The following is a 23,375-nucleotide window of genomic DNA, read 5'->3' as shown; positions in this document are numbered from 1 at the left end:
GGTAGCTAGCCGAGATAGTCGGTAGCATACGCCATGGTAAAGGCAGGGCGAGCTCCTACTTTAGTTCGGCCTCCCGACTGTCGTATGACCCGACAGTCGAGAGCTTAAGTCGAGCATCCGTTGCCCAGACCTTAGTCGGACATATTTGTCGAGTCGGGCGTCGCTCGTCCTTCGGGCATAGCCCTTTGACCCGATCATCTTGTAAAGTCCGGTAGTTGAAAAGTATCCGACGTATTTAGTTGATGACAGGTCAGTCATCTATTGCCCGATTCTTTGTCGGGCGTGTGTGGTAAACGGTGATAAGTCGAATACCCTTCGATCGGTCGTGACCTGGTCGGCATGTCGCGAACGCGACATTGGTCGCACTGGTGTTTTGCCTTTCTTGATCGGAGCCAAGTCGGCAAGTTAGCCAGTCGCCTTGCTCGGGTGCTGGCTGTGGAAGGGGCACGGCTTAGACTTAGAGGGTTCCATCGCCATCGCTGGCCTTCCACCAACGTAGATATTTCGATCGTCGCAAGAGTCCGACGCACCATCGGCGATTGGTCCACAGAATTCCAATGGAATGCTGGGCCCAAACCATGGCGTTGGGGTTCGTACTACTAGCAAGCGCCGACGCACCGCTGGAGGACTGAGATTCTAGACTCCAAAGTTTTGAAGATGAATTTGCATTCCGAACAGGGGCACACGGAGTTTACTGGTAGTACAACTTCAGATTGTCGACATTCCAAGTCCGGAGAATGGTGCTCCCTTCTAGAGTCTCCAATCGGTAAGCTCTCAGCCCGTAGGTGTCCACTACCTTGTAGGGTCCTTCCCAGTTCGGAGCCAACTTTTCCTGGTCTAGGGGCTTCGAAACTTCTGCCCTTCTTAAGACTAAGTCCCCGGGCCTGAAAAGCTTCGGCTTAACCTTGGTGTTATAGTATCGGGCCACTCTCTGTCAGTAGGAAGCCATGCGAAGTTGAGTCTCGCACCGGAGTTCGGGTAGGAGGTCCAGGTCGGCTCTCCGACACTCGAAGTTGCCCGGCTCTTGGTACTGCTCGACTCTAGTCGATGGTAGCCCGATCTCGAGCGGGATCATCACCTCTGACCCATAGGCCAAGTTAAAAGGAGATTCACCGATCGGGACACGGGGTGTCGTTCGGTATGCCCATAGGATGGAATTCAATTCCTCGACCCAGAGGCCTTTGGCTTCATTCAGTCGGGTCTTTAGTCCATGCAGAATAGTCCGGTTGGTCACCTCGACCTCACCATTGGACTGTGGGTATCCGATCGAGGTCAGTCGGTGCGTGATATAAATCTTGCACAGAACTTTCGGAAGTCTCGATTGTCGAATTGTCGTCCATTGTTGATGATAATGGTATGCGGTAGTCCGAACCTGAAGATGATAGACTTTTGGACGAAGTCTTCCATCTTCCGCTCGGTGATCTGCGCCAGAGGTTCGGCTTTCACCCATTTAGTGAAGTAGTCATTGCGATGACTATGAACTTCTTTTGGCTAGATGCCGGAGGAAAAGGATCGAGTATGTCGATCCCCCACTGGGCGAAGGGCCACGGGGCGACAATAGGAGTGATTTGGTTGGCTAGTCGGTGTTGTAGGTTAGCGTACTTTTGACATGGCTCGCACCTCCGAACCAACTCGGTGCATCTTTTCTCATGGTGGGCCAGTAGTAACCCTACTGTAAAACTTTGTAGGCCAAGAATTTGCCCCCCAAGTGGTTTCCGCAGATCCCTTCATGCACTTCTCTGAGAGCGTAGTCTGCGTCAGTCGGTCCCAAGCACCTGAGTAAGGGAAGGGAGAACGACATTTTGTAGAGTCGGCCATCCATTATCACATATTGGGAGGCCACCCATCGGAGTCGCTTGGCTTCCGTGGGGTCTTCAGGGCTGGTTCCGTCGGTCAAATACCGAATGATCGGATCCATCCAGCTTGATTCAGCCGCTAGTTGCAGCACCTCCTCGGCCCTGTCGATGCTCGGTTGCTCAAGACTCTCCACCAATATCCAACCCAAGGCATCGTAGGCTGATGTCGCAAGCCTGGAGAGTGCATCGGCCCGAGCGTTCTCCGATCTGGAAATATGGGAGATCTCAAAATACTTGAAGTGTGTCACAAGATCTCTCACCTTCTGGAGATATTTTGTCATGATCGGATCTCGCACCTCAAAGTCACCTTTAACTTGCCCCACGATCAGCTGGGAGTCGGAGAAGACTCTGAGGCTGTCGATCCCGAGCTCCTTCACTACTCTCAAGCCAGCGAGGAGCGCTTCATACTCGGCTTGATTATTGGAGGCTCTGAAGTCGAACCAGAGGGCATACTCGGTAACCACTCCCTCTGAGTTGGTGAGCAGGAACCCGACCCCACTTCCACGAGCGTTGGAAGCTCCATCGATGTGCAACACCCAGGTAGACCCGGGGTCAGGTTCGGAGATTGCAACTTCTCCGGGGCTCCCGCCTTCCGATCCTTGGTCGGTCGTCGGGCACTCTGCAATAAAGTCGGCCAGGACCTGGGCTTTCAAGGCAGGTCGCGGTCGGTACTGAATGTCGAACTCACTGAGCTTCATTGCCCATTTTGTCAGTCATCCCAATGTATCGGGGCGGCGCAAGATCGCCCCCAGGGGCTAGTCTGTGAGGACCACGATAGTGTGCGCTTGGAAATACGGACGGAGTCGTTGTGCAGACACGATCAAGGTGAATATCATCTTCTCCATCTTTGAGTATCGAGCTTCAGCTTCGTGGAGTACTTTGCTGGTGTAATATATGGGTTGGTGAATTCGGCTCTCGTTCTCCCGGACGAGCACTGAGCTAACCATCTCTGGGGAGGTTGCCAAATAGAGGTACAGCATTTCTCCGACTTCTGACTTTACAAGCAGTGACGGGGAGGCCAGGTACCTTTTCAGGTCCTCGAAGGCCTGCCAGCACTCATCCGACCAAGAGAAGTCCTTCACCTATCTCAGGGTCTTGAAGAATGGGAGGCATCTCTCTGTCGATCGAGAGATGAATCGGCTGAGCGTGATGATCCTTCCGTTAAGCTGCTGTACCTCCCTTTTGGTGCCCGGGTGCCGCATGTCGATGATTGCCTTTATCTTCTCAGGGTTAGCCTCAATCTCTCGCTGAGAAACGAGGAACCCGAGGAACTTTCCCGAGGTCACCCCAAAGGCGTATTTAGTCGGATTTAACTTCATCCGTTGTCGTCGAAGAGTGCAAAAAGTTTCTTCGAGGTCTCGGACATGATCTAAGGCCTGCGCACTTTTCACAAGCATGTCGTCCACATACACCTCCATGTTGCATTCGATTTGGCCTTTGAAGACCTTATTGACGAGTTGTTGGTAGGTGACCCCGGTATTTTTCAGTCCAAAGGGCATTACCCTGTAGCAGTAAAGGCCCTTGGCGGTCACAAAGGCTGTGTGCTCCTCGTCTTCGAGCGCCATTCGGATCTGATTATATCCGGCAAAGGCGTCCATGAAGCTGAGCAGTCGATGGCCGAACATCGCATCTACCAGCTGGTCGATTTTCGAAAGTAGGAAGCTATCATTCGGGCAGGCATAATTTAGGTCGGTATAGTCGATGCAGATCCTCCACCTCCCGTTGGCTTTTTTTACCATGACAACATTGGCGAGTCAATCGGGGTACGTGGTTTCTCTGATGAAGCCCGTCTCGAGTAGCTTGTCCACTTCCTCATCGATGGCCTTCTGTCTTTCGGGAGCAAAAGACCGCTTCTTCTGCCTCACCGGCCTCATTTCAAGGTTGATATTGAGTCGGTGAGTCATCATCTCCGGGGGATGCCGGACATATCCGCTGCCGACCAAGCGAATACGTCGACATTGGCCTTCAGCAGCTCCACTAGCTATCGTCACTCGGGGTCGGAAAATTGGGACCTAACCCAGACCACTCGTTCGGGATTCTCCGCTATCGGGATGGAAACCAGCTGTTCGACCGGTTCACCCCGTTCTTCCTCTCCCCGCTGGTCTAACTTATCGACTATCAGGGAATCCTTCGCTTCATTACTTCGAGCAGAGATCTGGAAGCATCGCCGAGCGAGTTGTTGATCCCCGCGCATCTCTCCAACTCCATTTTTGGTCGGAAACCGAACCAGCAGATGGTAGGTCGAAACTATGGCTTTGAGGGTGTTTAGCCCGGGTCTTCCAAGTATGGCATTATAGGCTGAAGGTACTTGGACGACCGCAAAAGTTAAGTGGATGGTGCTTTGTCGTGGTTCAGTCCCAGCTGTCATGGAAAGAGTAACTTCTCCTTCCATCATGACAACTTCTCCGACAAAACCCACCAGGGGCGTGGAGACTCTTTCGAGCCGATCAGCCGACAGTCGCATTCGGGAGAAGGTCGAGTAAAATAAAATATTAATCAAACTTCCATTATCAACAAAGATCCTTCTTACATCATAATTTGCTATTATTGTCGAGACAACAACAGCGTCGTCATGGAAAGTTTGGATTCTCCGAGCATCCTCATCTATAAAAGTAATTACATTGTCTTGGCGTAGCTTCTTCGTCGGCTCCCCTCCATTAGTCGTCCCCGGGTCCAGTCGTTTGGAGATCATGTTGATGACCCCGGCTGTGGGCTGATTGGTCGCTGCCTCCTCAGTCGGTTGGGGTCGTCAGTCGGGGATGGGTCGGATCGATGGTTTCCTTCGAAATTTTTTGAGATACCCCCGACGTATGAGGGCCTCAATCTCATCTTTGAGTTGGATGCACTGCTCGGTGTTGTGGTCGTGGCCTCGATAAAATCGACAGTACTTTCATCGATCGAGGCCTTTTGCCTTCAAAGGCGGAGGCCGTCGCAAATATTCTTTCCCTTCGATCTCCATCAAAATCTGCGCACGAGGAGCAGAGGGGAGTATAGGAGTCATACCTGGGACGCACCGACCTCGGACTTCACCGTCGGGGCGATCTCGAGCTCCATCGTTGGGGTGAGACCTGTTTGTTGGTCGGGGGCCTGCTAGGCTCGGCAGGGGCCCAACCTTTCCTTCACTTCTCCTTCGGGCCCTTGGCCTCAGTCAGGCATCGGTCGGAAGCCCCTTCGTCTACGCGCATGTATTTGTACGCGCGCTCCAGCAGTTCGGCGTATGTCCGGGGGAGGGTCTTGTCCAAGGAGTATGTAAATCGGGACCCCCTTAGCCCCCTCTTCATGGCTGAGATAGCCATGTCTTCGTTGAGGTCCCGAACCTCGAGCGTGGCCGCATTGAATCGCATCACAAAATGTCAGAGCGTCTCGTTTTCTCTCTGCTTAAGGAAAAAAAGGCTGTCCGAGATTCGTGGGGGCTTCCGGCTGGTGCTGAAATGGGCCACGAAAGCATGCTCGAGCTGTCCGAAGGAGTAGATGCTTCCTGAGCGGAGGTCGGAGTACTAGGCCCTGGCGGCCTTGTGAAGTGTGGCGGGGAAGCCGATGCAGAAAAGGGCATCGGTTGCCCCTTGGATCGTCATGAGAGCCTTGTAGCTCTCCAGATGGTCAACTGGGTCGGTGGAGCCGTCATAAGGCTCCACATGGGGCATCTTGAACCGACTAGGGATCGACTCATCGAGGATGAGTCGAGAGAGAGGTTGGGCGGTCTGGAAGTCGACGTCATTCGAAGACTTCTGCCCATCCACCTGAAGCTGGACGAGCCGATGGTCGATTTCTTCGAACCTGCATTCGTAGTCGTCGGCCCGTCGGCACTGGGAGACCCCGGGGGTGGAGTCTCCCGATGAATCCGAGAGGGAGGCAGACGGTGTTCGTGGCCGCTTCTCCTTCCTCGCTCGTTCCAGCTGGGAAGGAGACGGTCGTCGGGACCGATGGGTATCATGCCGTGACCGCCTCTCCTCCTCTCGGTGGGAGTGCTCTGACAGTTGCTCCAGAAGAGGAGACAGAGACCGACGCAGGCGTCGGCGGCTGCTCCTAGAGGGTATCGGGTGTGCCGCCGGTTGCCCCGCGGTGATTGTGGAAACCGAGTTGGTTATTGTTGAAGGCTCTTGACTGCATCCGTCAGCACAGTCATCTGCCGCACAATCGTCGTAATTTGTGCCTCCGTGGTCACCACAGGATGCGGAGAGCTGGGCTCCGCCATGGAGGGTGGAGGAGAGGTCTCTTCCCGACGGTAAGAGTGTCTCGCCGATCCGGTGGCCCTCAATCGCTGAGCCCTGGTTCTCGTCATTTCGAAAGAATTTTTTCAGGCTCTGCGGAGGTCAGACCTCCCCCTACCTGGCACGCCAAAACCTGTTGCGGCCAATCCCCTCGTCGTCTGGTCGTCGAGAACGAGCACCTGCAAGAGAAGTCCACACTGACCGGAGATGTCTCCGACGGGGACCCTCTGACGGTCAAGTTAGAGAGGAGACTAGGCAACAGTAGAAAAGAATCAGGAGAACTCAACGAGAGAGAGAGAGAACCAGAGAGGGGGAGTTCAGGGGCTTCGAAAGAACCTCCACAGCACTGTTGCCTTCCCCGTTTTATAGTAGATCGCAATATGGTGCCGTCATTAATGGCGTAGACAACTAGGGAGTTGTCAAATCGTCGGAGGCTGTCAGAGTCGCCGTGGGCTGTCAAGTCACCGTGGGTTATCAAATCGCTGGGATTAATCTATGTCCTTGACAAGACAATGTCCCACGGCGGCTATACCGCATGCCTTTGTCAGGGCGACGGCCTTCAGCAGTCGTACGACGTTTGGAGGAGTCGACCGGCCATACGTCGGCATCCGATTGTGGGATGTCGGGTGAAGACCCAGGGACCTCCCCCCCGACGGTCAGTCTGATGCGTTGCAAAGTCGAGGTTGGGCCGCGTCGTTCGGTCAGTCGGGAATGGAAAGGATCTTTCCGACCAACATACCTTCAATCGGACGATGTCAGTCGGTGCGGTCGGTGTGGTCGGTAGAGTCGGACGCCGATTAGATGGATCCGACGGTGAGTCAGCGTGAGAGGGACCGGTCAGCATATCCCAACACTCTTAATAGCATAGCATCAAAACAGATGAAACAAGGGCCTATGGGTGCATGGAACTCAAACAAGGGCCTATTAATTGTACACAAATAATACCAAATTTAGTGGTGAAAAAAGGGGGAAAATGGATGATCCTTCCTCAAACTCAATTTGCCAGACGCGGATCTAACAGGAGCCTAACATAGTTTAATGGTCCCAGATCTAACTCAGGCGTACACCCAGAAAACCCGAAATGAACTAAAATTCAGATTTTATTTCAAATAGCCAAGAGCTTGCATGTGGGTCCAAATAATAAACCACTAGCGCTCATGATTGTGATGATGCGGTTGGGTGTCCAAGCCCGATGCATGTTTTGCACGAGTCCATTAGCATGAATCTATTAGAGAGATTTAGTAAAGATTTGAAAACTAATGAGATTGTGCTTCGAGGACTACAGTTTTCTCTACCCTTACCAAAAAGAAAATTCTAACCTCTTGCGTGACGTCAAGGTAGTTAGCAAATCGGTGTCGGTCCCAGGAGTTGGGAGTCGTCGGTATTAAACACCGTAGAAAAAACACAAGAATTTTCTCTTTTAAAAAAAAAAAGAAAAAAAAAAAAAAAAGAAACACAAGCAAAGCAAGGACTAAGCACAGGAAAAACGTTCACAGCTCGCAAGGTGAGCCATTTCAAAGGTGGAAGAGCCCTGAGGTACGAAATTTCAAACGCGAGGCCTATTCGACTTTCCAGAAGCCGCCATCCCTCCTAGTGCTGACAGCCAACCAACTTTATTTAATCCCTCCTTTCCTCCCTCTCCCCTCCCAATCCCATGTTACGCAAGACAACCGTTAGACCCAACCCATCCCATCCCCTTAATCCACCCTTCTCGCCTCTCCGTGCGCCTTCTTTAGCTCATAATCCCATAAACTTCGTAGTGCCACGGCACGAAGTGAAGGGAGGAGAGAAAGAACGAGAGAAAGCAAGGTGAAATGGATACAGGGGAGAAAAACAGGGTGGGGAGCATAAGGATGGGTAGCATCAGGACGGGGAGTGCATCCATCTGGACGAGAGGAGACGATGTCTTCTCGAGATCTTCGCGCGAGGAGGATGACGAGGAGGCCCTGAAATGGGCTTCCCTGGAGAAGCTGCCGACCTATAACCGACTGCGGAAGGGCATACTTACCATAACTGAAGGACAGCCCAGGGAAGTTGATATAGAGAACCTCAGCTATCAAGAGAGGAAGAACTTGATCGAAAGACTCGTCCGGGTTGCCGAAGAGGACAATGAGAAGTTCTTGTTAAAGCTCAGGAACCGCATCGATCAGTACGAACAACGACATCCTTCCTTTTGCTCCACTTGAATGCTCTGGCTACTGGATCATTCCTCTAAATTCTGTCTCCTGATTCCTTCCTTTCTCTTGCACCTTTTCTAGAGTTGGAATTGATCTTCCCACAATTGAAGTGCGGTACGAGCACCTGAACGTCGAAGCAAGAGCTTATGTGGGCAACAGAGGTTTGCCTTCATTCATCAACGCTACTGTCAACGTCCTGGAGGTATTTCAAATAAATAAATAAATAATATATATATATATATATGGAAGCTATCGTATAAGGTTGGGTGAGTACCTTTATAACTGAGGTGTTTGTTTCTCTTTTCTTGACGAAGGGCTTGGCCAATCTCCTGCATATAGTACCGAGTAGGAAGAGACCATTAGAGATCCTTCATGATGTTAGTGGAATCATTAAGCCCCGCAGGTATGATATAGTTTGCTTCAGATTTTTAGATTCCAAACTTCTTGTCGCAATTTCGTTTCTGCGTCCAAAATTTGTTAATTATGCTCCTTCTATTTTATTTTGCAGGATGACTTTGCTCCTGGGTCCACCAGGGTCGGGAAAGACAACTTTGTTGTTGGCGTTGGCCGGAAAGCTCGAATCAGATCTAAAGGTCGGGGGATTCATTCGCTCTGTATCTTAGTTTTAGTTTCTATTGATACCGTTGGCATTGTCCTCATACTGCTTTACGATCTCTGGTCTTCTGAAACACGAAACAGGCTTCGGGAACAGTCACTTACAATGGTCATGGGATGGATGATTTCGTGCCTCAGAGAACAGCTGCATATATCAGTCAACACGATCTCCACATCGGGCAGATGACAGTGCGTGAAACCTTATCTTTCTCTGCAAGATGTCAAGGAGTAGGGACTCGTTACGGTTAGTATCGCCTCTACAAATTTCGACATATAAAATTGTTCCATAATTTTTCATGCAATTTCTGTACATCTTCTTACGTGACGATATGCAGATATGTTGGCTGAGCTAGCAAGAAGGGAGAAGCAAGCAAACATCAAGCCAGATCCTGATATCGATGTCTTCATGAAGGTGAGATAAGCGTCCTCTTCGCAACTGGAGCTGCTGCTCTCTGTTCATCTTCCTAAAGTCTCAAGAAATTTATAGCTTTACAGAATTAAAATTTACCGGAGCATCCACATGGTTCTTAATCCATAGCGGATTTCTTCTCATAATATTAACCTAACATCGAGCGGACAGACAGCACGTTAAGATTTTCCTTTTTCTACTTTGTCAGGCAGCTGCAATGGGAAACCAAGAGACCAATGTGGTCACAGACTATATACTGAAGGTATGTGCTGTTCTCTTCCTCTCATCTTAGGCCCTTTGTGGTGTTTTAATATGGTGCAAAAACTTCTGTTTTGATGATTGGAGAAAAAGCAAAGACAGAGAAAGAACACCGTCAACGAAACGAGATTGAAATCCTCTTATTTTCCATCTGTAACAGATTTTAGGATTAGAAGTGTGTGCTGATACCATGGTAGGAGATGAAATGCTGAGAGGCATTTCAGGAGGACAAAGGAAGCGTGTCACGACAGGTAGACGAACTGCCAAATCCAACCTCCAAGATCATGCGATCTTTTAGGATGCTGATCTGATCTGGCCTTCTGGGTCCTCAACTTGTGATACAGGAGAGATGATCGTCGGACCAGCAAGAGCTCTATTCATGGATGAGATATCCACAGGTCTGGACAGTTCCACAACTTTCCAGATCGTGAACTCGTTCAGGCAATCCATTCACATTCTTGCCGGAACAGCCGTCATTTCTCTGCTCCAGCCAGCACCGGAGACCTACGACCTCTTCGATGACATAATACTTCTTTCAGATGGCCATGTTGTGTACCAAGGTCCCCGCGAGCATGTGCTTGAGTTCTTTGAGTCCATGGGTTTCAGATGCCCTGAGAGGAAAGGTGTTGCAGACTTCTTGCAGGAAGTAGGCCAAAAACCAGAAAGATTCCCTTCACCATTTTTTTTTTTTTTTTTTTTGGCTTTCAAGATGGTCCAAGATGATAACATATTTTTGGGTATGTAGGTGACATCAAGGAAAGATCAGCAGCAGTATTGGATGCGTCATGACGAACCTTACAGGTTTGTGCCGGTCAGAGAATTTGCAGAGGCATTCCAGTCGTTCCATGTTGGACAGAAATTAGGACATGAACTCTCCGTCCCGTTCGACAAGAGCAGTAGCCACCCTGCTGCTCTTGCAAGTTCAAAATATGGTGCTAGCAGCAAGGAACTATTGAAAGCTAACATCTGGAGAGAGTTGTTGCTGATGAAGCGTAACTCGTTTGTCTATGGCTTCAGGGCATTCCAGGTAAGTGAATCACCTCCGCTGCAACTCAGGGTTTCAATTCCACAAACAAAGTGCCGATGCTTTATCAATTTGCACTTCTCTTCTCATCAGCTCATGTTCATGGCTACGATCTCGATGACGCTCTTCCTGCGAACCAACATGCACCGCGATAACACCAGTGATGGAGGGCTTTATCTGGGTGCCCTTTTCTTCTCGATGATCATGATTATGTTCAATGGATTCTCTGAACTTGCGTTGGCCATTGCAAAGCTGCCCGTTTTCTTCAAGCAAAGGGACTACCTCTTTTATCCAGCATGGACTTATGCCTTGCCCTCATGGATTATCAAGATACCCATAACATTTGTGGAAGTTGGTGTCTGGGTGTTCCTGACTTACTACGTGATAGGATTTGATCCAAATGTCGGAAGGTCGGTATTACTTTGCTTTTTAATTGATCCTCCCGTTCTGGCTCCTCAGAAATAACAGCATAACTCTCTCTTCTATCTACAGGCTATTTAAGCAGTATATGCTTCTCCTACTTGTCAATCAGATGGCCTCCGGGTTATTCCGTTTCATCGCTGCACTAGGTAGAAACATGATCATCGCAAATACTTTTGGATCGTTTTCACTGCTCGTGCTTGTAGTGTTGGGTGGATTCATTTTGTCACGCGGTATGTTCTTGCTCTTTAGACGATAGCAAATTGTTTCTTTGACAGTTTACTGTGCAAAGTGTGACTATTTACTTTCAAAGAATTGCTGATATTTATTCCATTTTCGTTGTTCCCTTCGGCAGAGGATGTGAAAAAGTGGTGGATATGGGGTTACTGGATCTCACCCATGATGTACTCACAGAATGCACTTGCAACAAATGAATTTCTTGGACACAGTTGGAGCCGTGTAAGTTTATTTGCTTTTCTGAGAGATCGATGCTCTATATGATTTTCTTTTCTCTTCTTTTTTTTTGTCCCCCCCATACAGAGATGATTGGATCAAATAAATCATAACTAAACAATCGAATACATTCATCAACATGTAAATTGAAATGATGATTTTAATAACTTTGATAGACAATAACTGGAGTCCAAAATTATTTAAAAGCTCGACCAATATATCATTCTACATAAAGTTCTAAGGATGATTACAATTATTCTAATACATGTGCTGATAATTGCTCAAAAACTTTATCTGCTAGTAGATGACAACCACATGCACATTGGTTTGACCACCAGAAACAAGTAAACTTGGTATCATTTATCAGTAAATTTGGCCTTATGTCACGGACACAGAGTGCTTTCAAATCATTAATAGTCGCTCCTCTGCAATTACGTCAATTATCTACGTCCTCTTCAACGAACTGAAGTGCATTTCCCTTGATTTATCTGTGTTATAGATTCTTCCAAATCATACTGAACCACTAGGAGTGGAAGTCTTGAAGTCCCGTGGATTTTTTCATGAGGCAAAATGGTACTGGATTGGTGTGGGTGCATTGGTTGGATATACGATCCTTTTCAATTTCCTTTTCACCGTGGCTCTCACATATATCAAACGTAAGTAGTTCTCCCCTTATATCTTGGCATCAATCTACGTAGCAATCTCACATATTGTAATGCTTAAAGATGTCCGAAGTGAGATACCTTGCTCTTTCTTATTGTTTTTGCTTCTGTTTCCCATTTAGCAATGTATTTGTACGCTGAATTTCTATTGTCAGACTCTGTTAAGAACTCTATTACAGAGCACTTTGTATTCTTTGTTCATTGAATAAAATGGGGGTGGCTTCCTACTACCTCCTATTCACATCAAAAAAGAAAGAAAGAAAAAAAAAAAAAAAGGGATACCTGGCTCCATTCCTTACTTTGTAATGCTTGCAGCATTCGGGAAAGCTCAACCAGCTGTATCTGAAGAGGCATTGAATGAAAAATACTCAAATATAACAGGAGAAATGAAGTCATCATCACCTGCGGAAAGGAGCGCTAGCAGAGATTCCACATCCAAAAGTAAATCAATTATAACATTACTAGTTTGCTCATCAATTTCTGCCAGTCCCTTTTTGATGTCTTTCATCTTAATTTACATGTTCCGATGTGCAGAAACTGCTAATGGAAGTAGGAATATTGAGGCTTCATCAAGCATGACAGATGGTGTTGCTAATCCTAATCAGAAAAAGAAAGGAATGGTCCTCCCGTTCACACCCCTTTGCATCACATTTGACGATATAAGATACTCGGTGGACATGCCACAGGTATCTGCGTTTGTGTAAAAGATAAATCTCTGCCTTTATTTCGCCGAGTCTTTCTTTTTTTTTTTAAAAAAAAAAAAAATGTGATATACTTATTTTCTTGCCAAAATAATCAATCCTCGATGAAATATGTATTTCCAGGAAATGAAAGCACAAGGTGTTGAGGGAGACCGACTGGAGCTCCTGAAAGGAGTGAGTGGATCTTTCAGGCCAGGCGTGCTTACAGCTCTAATGGGTGTAAGTGGAGCGGGCAAGACTACACTCATGGATGTATTGGCTGGAAGGAAAACAGGTGGATATATAGATGGAAGCATTACCATATCTGGCTACCCCAAGAATCAAGAAACGTTTGCTCGTATATCAGGATATTGTGAACAGAATGATATCCACTCTCCTCATGTAACAGTTTACGAATCCCTTGTTTACTCTGCATGGCTTCGCTTACCTGCAGAAGTAGATTCTGCAACAAGAAAGGTTGGCTAAACATATGAGTCCATTCTTGTGTAACTTGCATGCAGCTTATCAGTGCAAGAATTTAATCATAAGAATTAATATTTTGCACAGATGTTCGTCGAAGAGGTCATGGAACTTGTAGAGCTAACATCATTAAGGGAAGCATTGGTAGGACTGCCTGGTGTGAGTGGGTTATCAACGGAGCAGCGCAAAAGACTCACAATTGCAGTAGAGCTTGTTGCTAACCCCTCCATAATATTCATGGACGAGCCTACCTCTGGACTAGATGCAAGGGCAGCCGCTATTGTGATGAGGACGGTGAGAAACACTGTGGACACTGGGAGAACTGTTGTATGCACTATTCATCAGCCTAGCATCGACATATTTGAAGCTTTTGATGAGGTGAAAGCTCAGTCAGATCAATAGGTTTTCTTTATTTCATTGCGCATATTCATAAACAACATGATATTTGTAAATACTGCTGATATATGATGCTTTGTACTTTCAATTGCAGCTGTTTCTATTGAAGCGAGGAGGAGAGGAGATATATGTAGGCCCACTGGGGCGACATTCTTGTCATCTGATTGATTACTTTGAGGTAATTAGAACACACTGGACAACAAAAAGGTTCCATCTTTTTTTCGGCGTTTCGACTCCTGAAACATTATGTACTCGGTAATGTCCGTAACTTTGCATTTATGTTGTCAGCAAATCGAAGGAGTGAGCAAGATAAAAGATGGTTATAATCCTGCAACATGGATGCTGGAAGTAACAACACAAGCACAAGAACAGATATTGGGGGTTGATTTCAGCGAGGTGTACAAGAATTCAGAACTGTATCGGTAAGTAGTTCGGTTGATTCCCCGACAGATTAATTTCTAATGGAGGTATTACCTTGAAACATTAACTCTATTTTATATTGTGCTGCAGGAGAAACAAAGCTTTGATTAAGGAATTGAGCATGCCTCCTCCTGGCTCCAGCGATCTTCACTTCCCAACTCAGTACGCTCAACCATTCCTCACACAATGCTTGGCGTGCCTGTGGAAACAACGGTTGTCATATTGGAGGAATCCTCCATATACTGCCGTCAGGTTTTTCTTCACAACAGCAATAGCCGTGATGTTTGGGACCATATTCTGGGATCTTGGTACTAAAACGTACGTATTAAATTAATCTGAAACGAGTGAAAGTCTCCTCACTATAATCCCCTGATATTTCCAAATATGATTGTCTGACTGAAACAATTGTTGCAGGAGTAATGAACAGGATTTGTTTAATGCAATGGGTTCCATGTACGCTGCTGTTTTGTTTATTGGTGTTTCAAACGGTACATCCGTCCAGCCTGTTGTGTCTATTGAACGAACCGTCTTTTATAGAGAGAGGGCGGCAGGAATGTATTCAGCTTTGCCATATGCATTTGGACAGGTAATTACCTCAACATCACTTTACCATATCCAATATAACTAACATACATAACCTATGGAACTCGTCAAGATCAATTAACCATGTTCTGTTGCCTCTGCAGGTGTTAATCGAGCTTCCCTACGTCTTGGTTCAGGCTTTGGTGTATGGGGTTATAGTGTATGCAATGATTGCATTCGAATGGACGGCTGCCAAGTTCTTTTGGTACATATTCTTTATGTACTTCACCCTGCTATACTTCACATTTTATGGAATGATGACGGTGGGCATGACTCCCAATATCAACATTGCCGCCATCATATCCGCTGGTTTTGTTGGACTGTGGAATCTTTTCTCTGGATTTATTATCCCACGGCCGGTAAGTTCACAGTCACATTGTTCTGTTTATGATGGGTGTCCTAAAATAAAGATGAACTAAAAAAACAAACTTTGGGCTTTTTACAGAGTATGCCCGTGTGGTGGAGGTGGTATTTCTGGGCAAGCCCCGTTGCATGGACCTTGTACGGATTGGTCACTTCACAGTTCGGGGATGTCGAGGATCGATTCCATACTGGTCAAACCGTGTCTGAATATGTGAGGACGCATTTTGGATTCAGACACGACTTCTTGGGAGTGGTTGCAGTGGTTGTCCCTGGATTTGCCGTGCTCTTTGCTTTCCTTTTTGGGTTAACGATAAAGATACTAAATTTCCAGAAAAGGTGAACAAGTATTTACTTGGTAGATTGAATTGTTTTGAAGGTGACGACGTCAAATGTAAGTACAAGGATACATAATGCTTTGTGAAATATCAAAAGAAGAATCTGTCATTGTACAAGTGGCGATCAGTGTAGGGCTTAAAACTAGCTGCATGCAGCTTTTTTTTAACTCTTTTTTTTTTTTTTTTTTTTTTGATATTTTTTGTATCCTTTGAGTTATACATGATGAGGATGACAGTGTTTCTTTCCTTGAATTTTATCAAGAAATATATCTGCTGTGATTTGTAAACTTCCTTCTGTGATGCAAGTGCTAAAAACTGCGCAATGTGCAGAGTATGTAAAGTATAAAGTAATGTGAGTGAGTACAGGACAATAGGGGAAAACAGCATATAAAAAATAGTACAAAAAGAAGCACACAAAAATTTAAGGAACCATTTGGAAGGGAAAAATGTATTACTTGTCTCTCTTTATCTGATCCTTTTCTTTCCTCAATGTCTCCTTTCATCTGTTTCTTGCATGGGAAGGAGCATCCATCAACCTTTTAATTCAAAATGATGTTCGAGATACCATAACAGATGTGCTAGTCCATAAGAAGAGGAAAGATTGTGCAGAACATGAAAATTAACCTGAAGAAAGGATCATACAAACAAGAAAATACCCTTCTTATCCGCATCATGTAACCTTGAATGAGAGAAGACGTGCAATTCCAATGCCTGAAATGAAGCAGAAGTAGAAGAGAAGATTGGAGCCTCAAGCGTACGGGTTGGTTGGGTGGGGGAATCCAATCAAAGAATAAGAAGAACCTAATCTAAAGTGATTTATATTTCCGACTACAGATTAGAAGGACGATTGGAATGGGGTTACCCCTTCGAACCTTGGTAATCCTGAGTTAAATTGATGCAGATAAGTCCATACCTCATCATCAGGGTGACCAGGAGAGAGGATGAATTAGGGTTTAAGAGGAGAAGATGTTGGTCGGTGTTTATGCAATAAAGGCGTTGCTTTGGCTCCATGGAACGAATTCTAGGACCAAGGCCATCATATGCAATGCAAGCGGTATGGGAAACTTCCTAGTCCCTGCAAGTCTATTGCCGGGACGTTTTCAAAAACACACTAGTCCCTACATATTGGATGTCAATACTAGTTCAAACATGAGGCATGAGATGTGTTTTTTTTCCTTTTTTTTGGGTAAGACAATTTAATCATATAAACTTAGTATGGATACAACCATAAAAATCAGAAAATAATACATCCCAAAAAGATACAAAGACACTATGGGCATCAGTCCACAAAATCTCACCAGTATGTTAGACAACAAAAAAGACAATCTAATCCATTGCATTGTTCATCTCTCGATAAATACATCAGATGCCCAAAGAAGAGCACCCTCTCAAAACTCTTCAAGCAACGTGCGGCAGTGAGGCATGAGATGCTCACCGATTCCTACATCCCAGGAGATGAGATTTTTTCAATTGTAAGAACTATGCTAGTCCTTGCCAACACATGCCAGGATTAATTCAAATAATAAAGTAAAATGCTTTCTGGGCCCCCTAGTTCACTTTTTCTGAGAAGCCATGGGTTCATGAAGCACCTAGCTCAGTTTAAACTTTAAAGCCCAGTTCGACACTCATCCAGAGGATGCTAGAGGATGAATGGAGCAGTGCTCAATAATAAATACTGTGAAAAAAAATAAAATAAAATAAAAAATTTGATCCTTTTACTCTAACTTAGCCACTCTGTAATCTGTTGAGTAGGTGGCCTAAAAGACTTTCAGGATTTTCAAAATATCTTGACAACCCTCGCACTAAAAAGAAGAGTGAGATATACATGCATACGTACATGCTATATATTTGGATGACTTGAGTAAAATTGATCAGATTTAGGCACAGATCAATTCAGATTAAAATTAAAATAAAGGTTCAACATCAATAATTTAAATCAGTGGATATAATTTATTACTTTAAAACTGTTTGCACATCAAAAATCATAATATTTGAAGACCTTTGACCTATGCATCAAGTGATCAAAAAATATATCTAATTTAATTTTATTTAGATAGTCTAATTTCTGAGTATTTGATATACAAACTAAAGATCTTCAAATCATATGATTTTTTTGTGTACAAATAGTTTTGTGATAATAGATTATATCCATAATTTGGATCATTGATATAGGACATCCATTATCCAATTTTGATCTGATCGGATTTAAATCCAAATTCGATCAAACTTATTCTAATCTAATCTCATAATGCAAAAGTATATTTTCAATTACATCACAATAATTTATGTAAATAAAAAATCCTAATAAGAGCCTGTATCAAGGTAAAATGTTGGAGTCCTTATAAAATTCTAATCCTTAAATTAAAATAAAAATAAAATTTTCAATAAAAATAAAAATTTTTAATTATTAAATAAAATATTTTTAATTTTTATATTTATTTACGATGGAAGCATATTTAGATTTTTTTTAATATGAGACGATCCCTGATAAAATTATTAAATTATTTTTTCAATTGTCTTTTTTTTTGTACAAAAATAGGGTGAGGAGAACGATCGGTGTAGCAATCTCCTCTAAACGTGATCATGAAAATTCTCATCCTACTGAGCGAATGTTCATGCAGAGAGTAATAAACATAATCTTCTCCTCATCACGTCCAAAAGGAGATCTCAAGTCGGATGAATACATCACCTCTAGTCCCACCTCGATACACAAAGAATCAATGCCGCATTCGAATGCATCCATTCAGATCTTGAGAAATAAATCCCCATCAGTTAATGGACTGCGTATGATTTCAAATCTGAGATGCGGGGAATGAATGCCAACATCCTTCCAATCGGATTACCACCATGGTGGTCAATTGCCTGTTCTTTATGTAACACCCCGGCCCACTTTGAACCCTGGATCAAGCCCAAAAGCCCAAAGCCATACAAAAAAAAAAAAACAGAACGGGAAGAAGACTCCCGATGGGAGTCTTCTTCTCCGATGAATCCCGATTGGAGAAGGGTTCTAGGACTGTTGAAACTCTAGGACCCTTTATAAATGAGCCTCTCCTCTCCCTCTCGAGCTTCCACCGACGACAGTTGAGCCTGATTTCTTTCCTTTTCTCCGTGGAAGCGCGGCACCCTTTTCTTGTGTTCATCAGAAATTGAAGGTCGAAGAGGCCACCAGAGTTCAGGTAAGAGTTCAATCTTTCTTCCTCTCCCTCTTCTCTTTCTTCCATGGCTTTAGACCCTCACCGGCCATCGGGATCGCCGGAAAATCCATGAACAAGGTAAACCCCTGTTATGCTCTGTTTCGGTCGGATCCTTTCCTCTCTTTTCCGACCACCGCGCCACCGTTTGCGACCTCTCACCCCTAGGATAGGATCCTCACCTCTCTACCTGTCGTCCTCGGTAAGCTTGGCCGCCGGCGATCGGCCAAAGGCCGAAAATCATGAAGAAAGGGGCGGGTCCCCTGTTTTTCGAAAAAAAAAAGGGAGAAAGCTCGCTGGCCGAACCTTGCCATCAGCCGGCCTTGCTCTGTCGCCGTTGGCTGCTGTCGGAGGGTGGCCGGGGTGGCCCTCCTTGGCCGCATGAGGGTGAGAGGAGATGGAGGGGGGACGATGCCTCTGTTTTGGATGAGGAAAAGGGAAAAGAGAAGAAGGAAAAGGAAAAGAAAGGAAAAGAAAAAAAAAAGAAAAAAAAAAGAAAGAGAAAGAAAATAGAAAAAAAAAAAGAGAGAATTTTTTCTCTCTCCTCTCTCTCTCTTTCCTCTCTCCTCTCTTTACCTTCTCTCTATATTTTCTCTCTCTAGATTCTCTCTCTAGACTTTTCTCTCTCTTTACAGATTTTGTCTCTCTAGGATCTTTTCTTCTCTCTGATTGCATCATGGATCCTAGGATAAACTTGAGATGAAAATAAGATGATCTGAGATTGCTCCGAAATTCATACGGTAGATTTGATCCCAGTCCGATCCTATTCGAAATTTGTAACACTTGATTCATATTGAGTCACCCTGATAGGACCTCTGATGATCTCGATCATGAGTGCCTCATCGAAAGGATACGAAGGTTTTCTCTCTACTTTCTCTCTCTACTTTTCTCTCTAGAATTTTCTCTCTCTTCATGGATTTTCTCTCTCTAGAAGTCTTATGGATCAGTGGAGGATCCAGATACTTAGATAAATCCTAATTTTGATTAATCCTAAGAGAGATCCTCGATTTGTGTTATTAAGATCGATTATCGATAATTTTCTATATGTGATTTTTATATTGATCAGGTCATGAAGAGATGATTGTCTGCATATGATATCGAGTGGAATATTTTGTTAAAAAAATTCATAAATCAAAGAAGAACATTGATTTTTGGTGCTTGGATCAGTCACCGGTAAAGTAAGAATCTCTGTATATGATCACTATTGTATATATGCTATTTTACTGTTGGTCTTGCATCATTGGTTTTGCATCGTCGGATTGAGATCGATGAATTTATTATACCTGAGATACTGTTATTTGATTTTGAGCATGAGTATGTTATATCAATATATATGTATCAGAGACTGATGGCATGATTATATAGATATGACATATCTGAATTGATCATAATGCAAGTCGAATTGATTTGATGAAATCAATACATAATGATTAAATAAAAAGAAAGAGATATATGGTATGGACTAGCCTTGTCATGTGGATCAGTCCGTCAGAAGCTTATGCCTGGGACAGCCCCACTGGCTTACAGGTGGATCAGCGGCCAGGAGCTCATGCCTGGGACAGCCCGCTAGGAGCTTATGCCTGGGACAGCCTCTCACGGGCTTTCGTACATGGGACAGCCGGCCAGGAGCTCATCTTGGGATAGTCTTGAAAGGCTTTTTAAGTGAATTCGATCCGGATGATGACTGAGGTATAGACTTGGTTAGTCCAGAGCCAGAAAGAAAAGTTAAAAATCATGTGATTATGAAAAGAGAAATGAAAGATAAGACATGAAATAATTGTTGAATAAAAGTGTTTCACCTGTTAACATATGATGATGCATCTATTTTAACAAGACAGTAAATTTATGATGTTTGCAGTATTTTGAATATTGAACATGAGATTTTTGTTTTATTGCTTATTCTTATTTTATATTATATTACTATATCAGTGTGATATGAAATTCTTATTGGGCTGTAAAGCTCACACCCTTTCATCTTTCTTTTCTTCTCAGAGATACAGGATGTTTATGATTGACTATGCTTGATTTACGATGAGCAGATGGATAGATAGAGTGTCATAGTACCTGATCAGAGGATTAAAAAATTTAATTTGTACCTATATAAGATTTTATAAATTATTATTGAAATTAAATATTATGGTTGATAAGGTTGTAATGATTTAATTGGCCTTGCATATTCTTTAGGCTTGCTCTAAGGAGTGTGCGGCCATCACGTATCCGATCTGGGTATTGGTTCGGGGCGTGACAGAATGGTATCAGAGCTTAGGTTATGATCATTGGAGATTTCGATATAAATGATTAAGATGTGATAGAATAATATCAGAGCTTAGGTTTAAGATCACTAGAGATTATAAGAGATATTAAAATTTTATGTAAGATCAGTAGGATGTGACAGAGTGGTATCTGAGCTTAGAGTTAGTTACGTTTATTTGGAGACAATGATACAAGTGATTAGGATGTGACAGAACATACTAGAGCCCAAGTTTAAGGTCACTAGGGATTTCATATAAGTGATGTCAAAACTTTGAGATTATAATCAATAAAGTATGATAGATAATATCAGAGTTTAAGGTTATAATCGTTAAGGATGTAATAAAATGATATTACAATTTAGGTTATGATCATTAGAGAATATGATTTAAGTGGTATTTAAGCTTAAGATTATAATTATTTGAAATTATGACTTTAGTGATATTTAAACTTAGGTTATGATCATGAGAACATGATAGATATAAAAGGAAGATTCAATATTTAGATTTCGAATCAATAGATATTAAGATGAAATTTATGTATAAGTGGCATATGATATCTATAATAGAATTGACGAGTTATATCTTAGATTTCAATTAGTAAGGTTGACCTAAGTATGAAAAGAGTTGACCTTGAAATGAAGTGGGAGGTATTGATAAGTTATGTTGTGTATACTAGATGATTTTGGAATGTAAAACTTATATGATTGAAGATCATGATAATTTTTTTTTTATTTTCGATGATAATTGTCTGAGCATTATGAATTTGGACTTATCAAAGAAAGTTAATTAGGGTATGGTCTAAGAAGAAATTACATCATATGAGAGGAAAATATTTTTGAACACTGAACCTATAAGAGGTCATATATGAAACTCAATCTTAGATGAAAAATATACTTGAATTTTATTATGAGAATATGAGATACACATCTTGGTGAAATTTTTGATTACTCAAAATATCATATTCTGAATATGATTCCTTGAACTTTCAAGTTGCATTGAATTTCAAGTCAATAGTTTATTTTTTCTATGTGGATCAAAAGTATTTTGATATTATTGTTAAATTAAAGAAAAAAATTTATTTTGTCAGAGTATGATATACAGGTTATGATGAAATCCTTAATAATTCGTATTACTATCTTTGGATTAGATTTTTTTAATTTTTCTTGTGATTGTTGAAGATGGTGAAGTGTATTAATTATTTAAGTCAAAGTTTGGATTATTTTTTTTAAATTGAACTAAGACATCTTGTTAGTGTTAAATTTTGAATGACTTATACAAGGACAAGATTTTGTATGGATTTATCGATTAATATTAAGGGTTGTGATGAAGAGAGCTCTATAAGAAATAATCAAGTGATTCTACTTAAGGATGTTGGCTTGAGTTCTTCTAGTTTGTCAAGTTAGAATTAATTCTTTTAAAAAGAAGATTGATTAAAAATTATCTAAATGATTGTAAGGTAAATCTAAAGTTAACTCCAATCGATTCTAGACATGTTGGATTCTTGAAGAGTGATGAAACTTATACAATGTCTTCAAATATAGGAAGTAGATCAAGATTTAATTTTTATATGCTATGCTCAAAGGTAGTAAAGATAAAGAAACTTAAAATTTTGCCCTAAGTCTTATATGAAATTTGAAGGTTGGATCTATCCTGGATCGATCTAACATATAAGGATATTTTTATCTTGATATAATTATATAATTTGATAAATTAAGATCAAAGTGCGCAGCAAAAGCATGGTGGGTTAAATTGATTAGAAATATTAATTCTTTGATTCGAAGATATTATGGAATACATTAATTATAAATAAAGAATGATTTTAATCTGATCATAGTCAGATAATATTTGTTAGTAGGTTGCTTCATTATAGATAATACCAAGAAATCCTAGATATCTCAAGTTTATTAACAGCTTGATACTTCTATTATTAGCTCAAACTTAGAATGTCTTGACACAGATCTCATATTTTTTTTTAATTTAATATTGTTACTCGAACTGACATAGAAGATTAAGGTTTTCTTAAGATGAGAGTCTACATATAAAATTTGTTGGAAGGTCAAGAGAAGAAAGAAATCGATGATTGTGAAGAGTGTCTGATGTTTGACCTTTATTTATTTTTCTATCATAGACAGTCTGAGATAATTATGAATTTCGAGTGGAATGTATTAGACAAATAATGTGGTATATTTATACAAGTCTAAAATATTACGGTTCTTCAAAAAATTGAGAAATCAATAAGAAGGGATGAGTTTGAAATTTCAAATAATTTTTGTTATAACAAGATCATGAGAAATAAAAGACATGATGCATGTTATATATATTTTTAGAATATATCTCAAAAACATAACTTAATTTCGAGATGAAATTATTTGAAGGGGGGAGAATGTAATATCCCGGCCCACTTTGAACCCTGGATCAAGCCCAAAAGCCCAAAGCCATACAAAAAAAAAAAAACAGAATGGGAAGATCGATGAATCCCGATCGGAGAAGGATTCTAGGACTGTTAAACTCTAGGACCCTTTATAAATGAGCCTCTCCTCTCCCTCTCGAGCTTCCACCGGCGACCGTTGAGCCTGATTTTTTTCCTTTTC

At 42.8% G+C, this 23,375-nt stretch overlaps 1 protein-coding gene across 2 annotated transcripts; it reads left to right on the top strand.

Moving 5' to 3' along the window:
* The first annotated feature begins 7,654 nt into the window (after positions 1 to 7,654).
* LOC105040239 (ABC transporter G family member 36) lies at positions 7,655 to 15,625 on the top strand. Of its 2 annotated transcripts, XM_010916672.4 has the most exons (24): positions 7,658 to 8,216; positions 8,326 to 8,446; positions 8,559 to 8,647; positions 8,753 to 8,837; positions 8,944 to 9,103; positions 9,195 to 9,271; positions 9,477 to 9,530; positions 9,687 to 9,777; positions 9,871 to 10,172; positions 10,272 to 10,553; positions 10,644 to 10,960; positions 11,043 to 11,203; positions 11,326 to 11,429; positions 11,923 to 12,079; positions 12,401 to 12,526; positions 12,620 to 12,771; positions 12,910 to 13,242; positions 13,333 to 13,623; positions 13,736 to 13,819; positions 13,930 to 14,063; positions 14,152 to 14,379; positions 14,476 to 14,647; positions 14,748 to 15,002; positions 15,089 to 15,624. In XM_010916672.4, the coding sequence occupies exons 1-24, from the start codon at positions 7,882 to 7,884 to the stop codon at positions 15,344 to 15,346; spliced, it is 4,368 nt and encodes a 1,455-aa protein (XP_010914974.1). In that variant the 5' UTR covers positions 7,658 to 7,881; the 3' UTR covers positions 15,347 to 15,624. The 2 variants fall into 2 exon arrangements, with proteins under 2 accessions (XP_010914973.2, XP_010914974.1); XM_010916671.4 differs by having other exon boundaries at positions 7,655 to 8,216; positions 12,401 to 12,771; positions 15,089 to 15,625.
* Positions 15,626 to 23,375: the final 7,750 nt, after the last annotated feature.

The sequence above is a fragment of the Elaeis guineensis genome, chromosome 3, assembly GCF_000442705.2.
Source record: "Elaeis guineensis isolate ETL-2024a chromosome 3, EG11, whole genome shotgun sequence".
Lineage (NCBI taxonomy): Eukaryota > Viridiplantae > Streptophyta > Magnoliopsida > Arecales > Arecaceae > Elaeis > Elaeis guineensis.
Note: the sequence above shows the minus strand (reverse complement) of the source record. Positions and strands in the feature narration are given on the sequence as shown.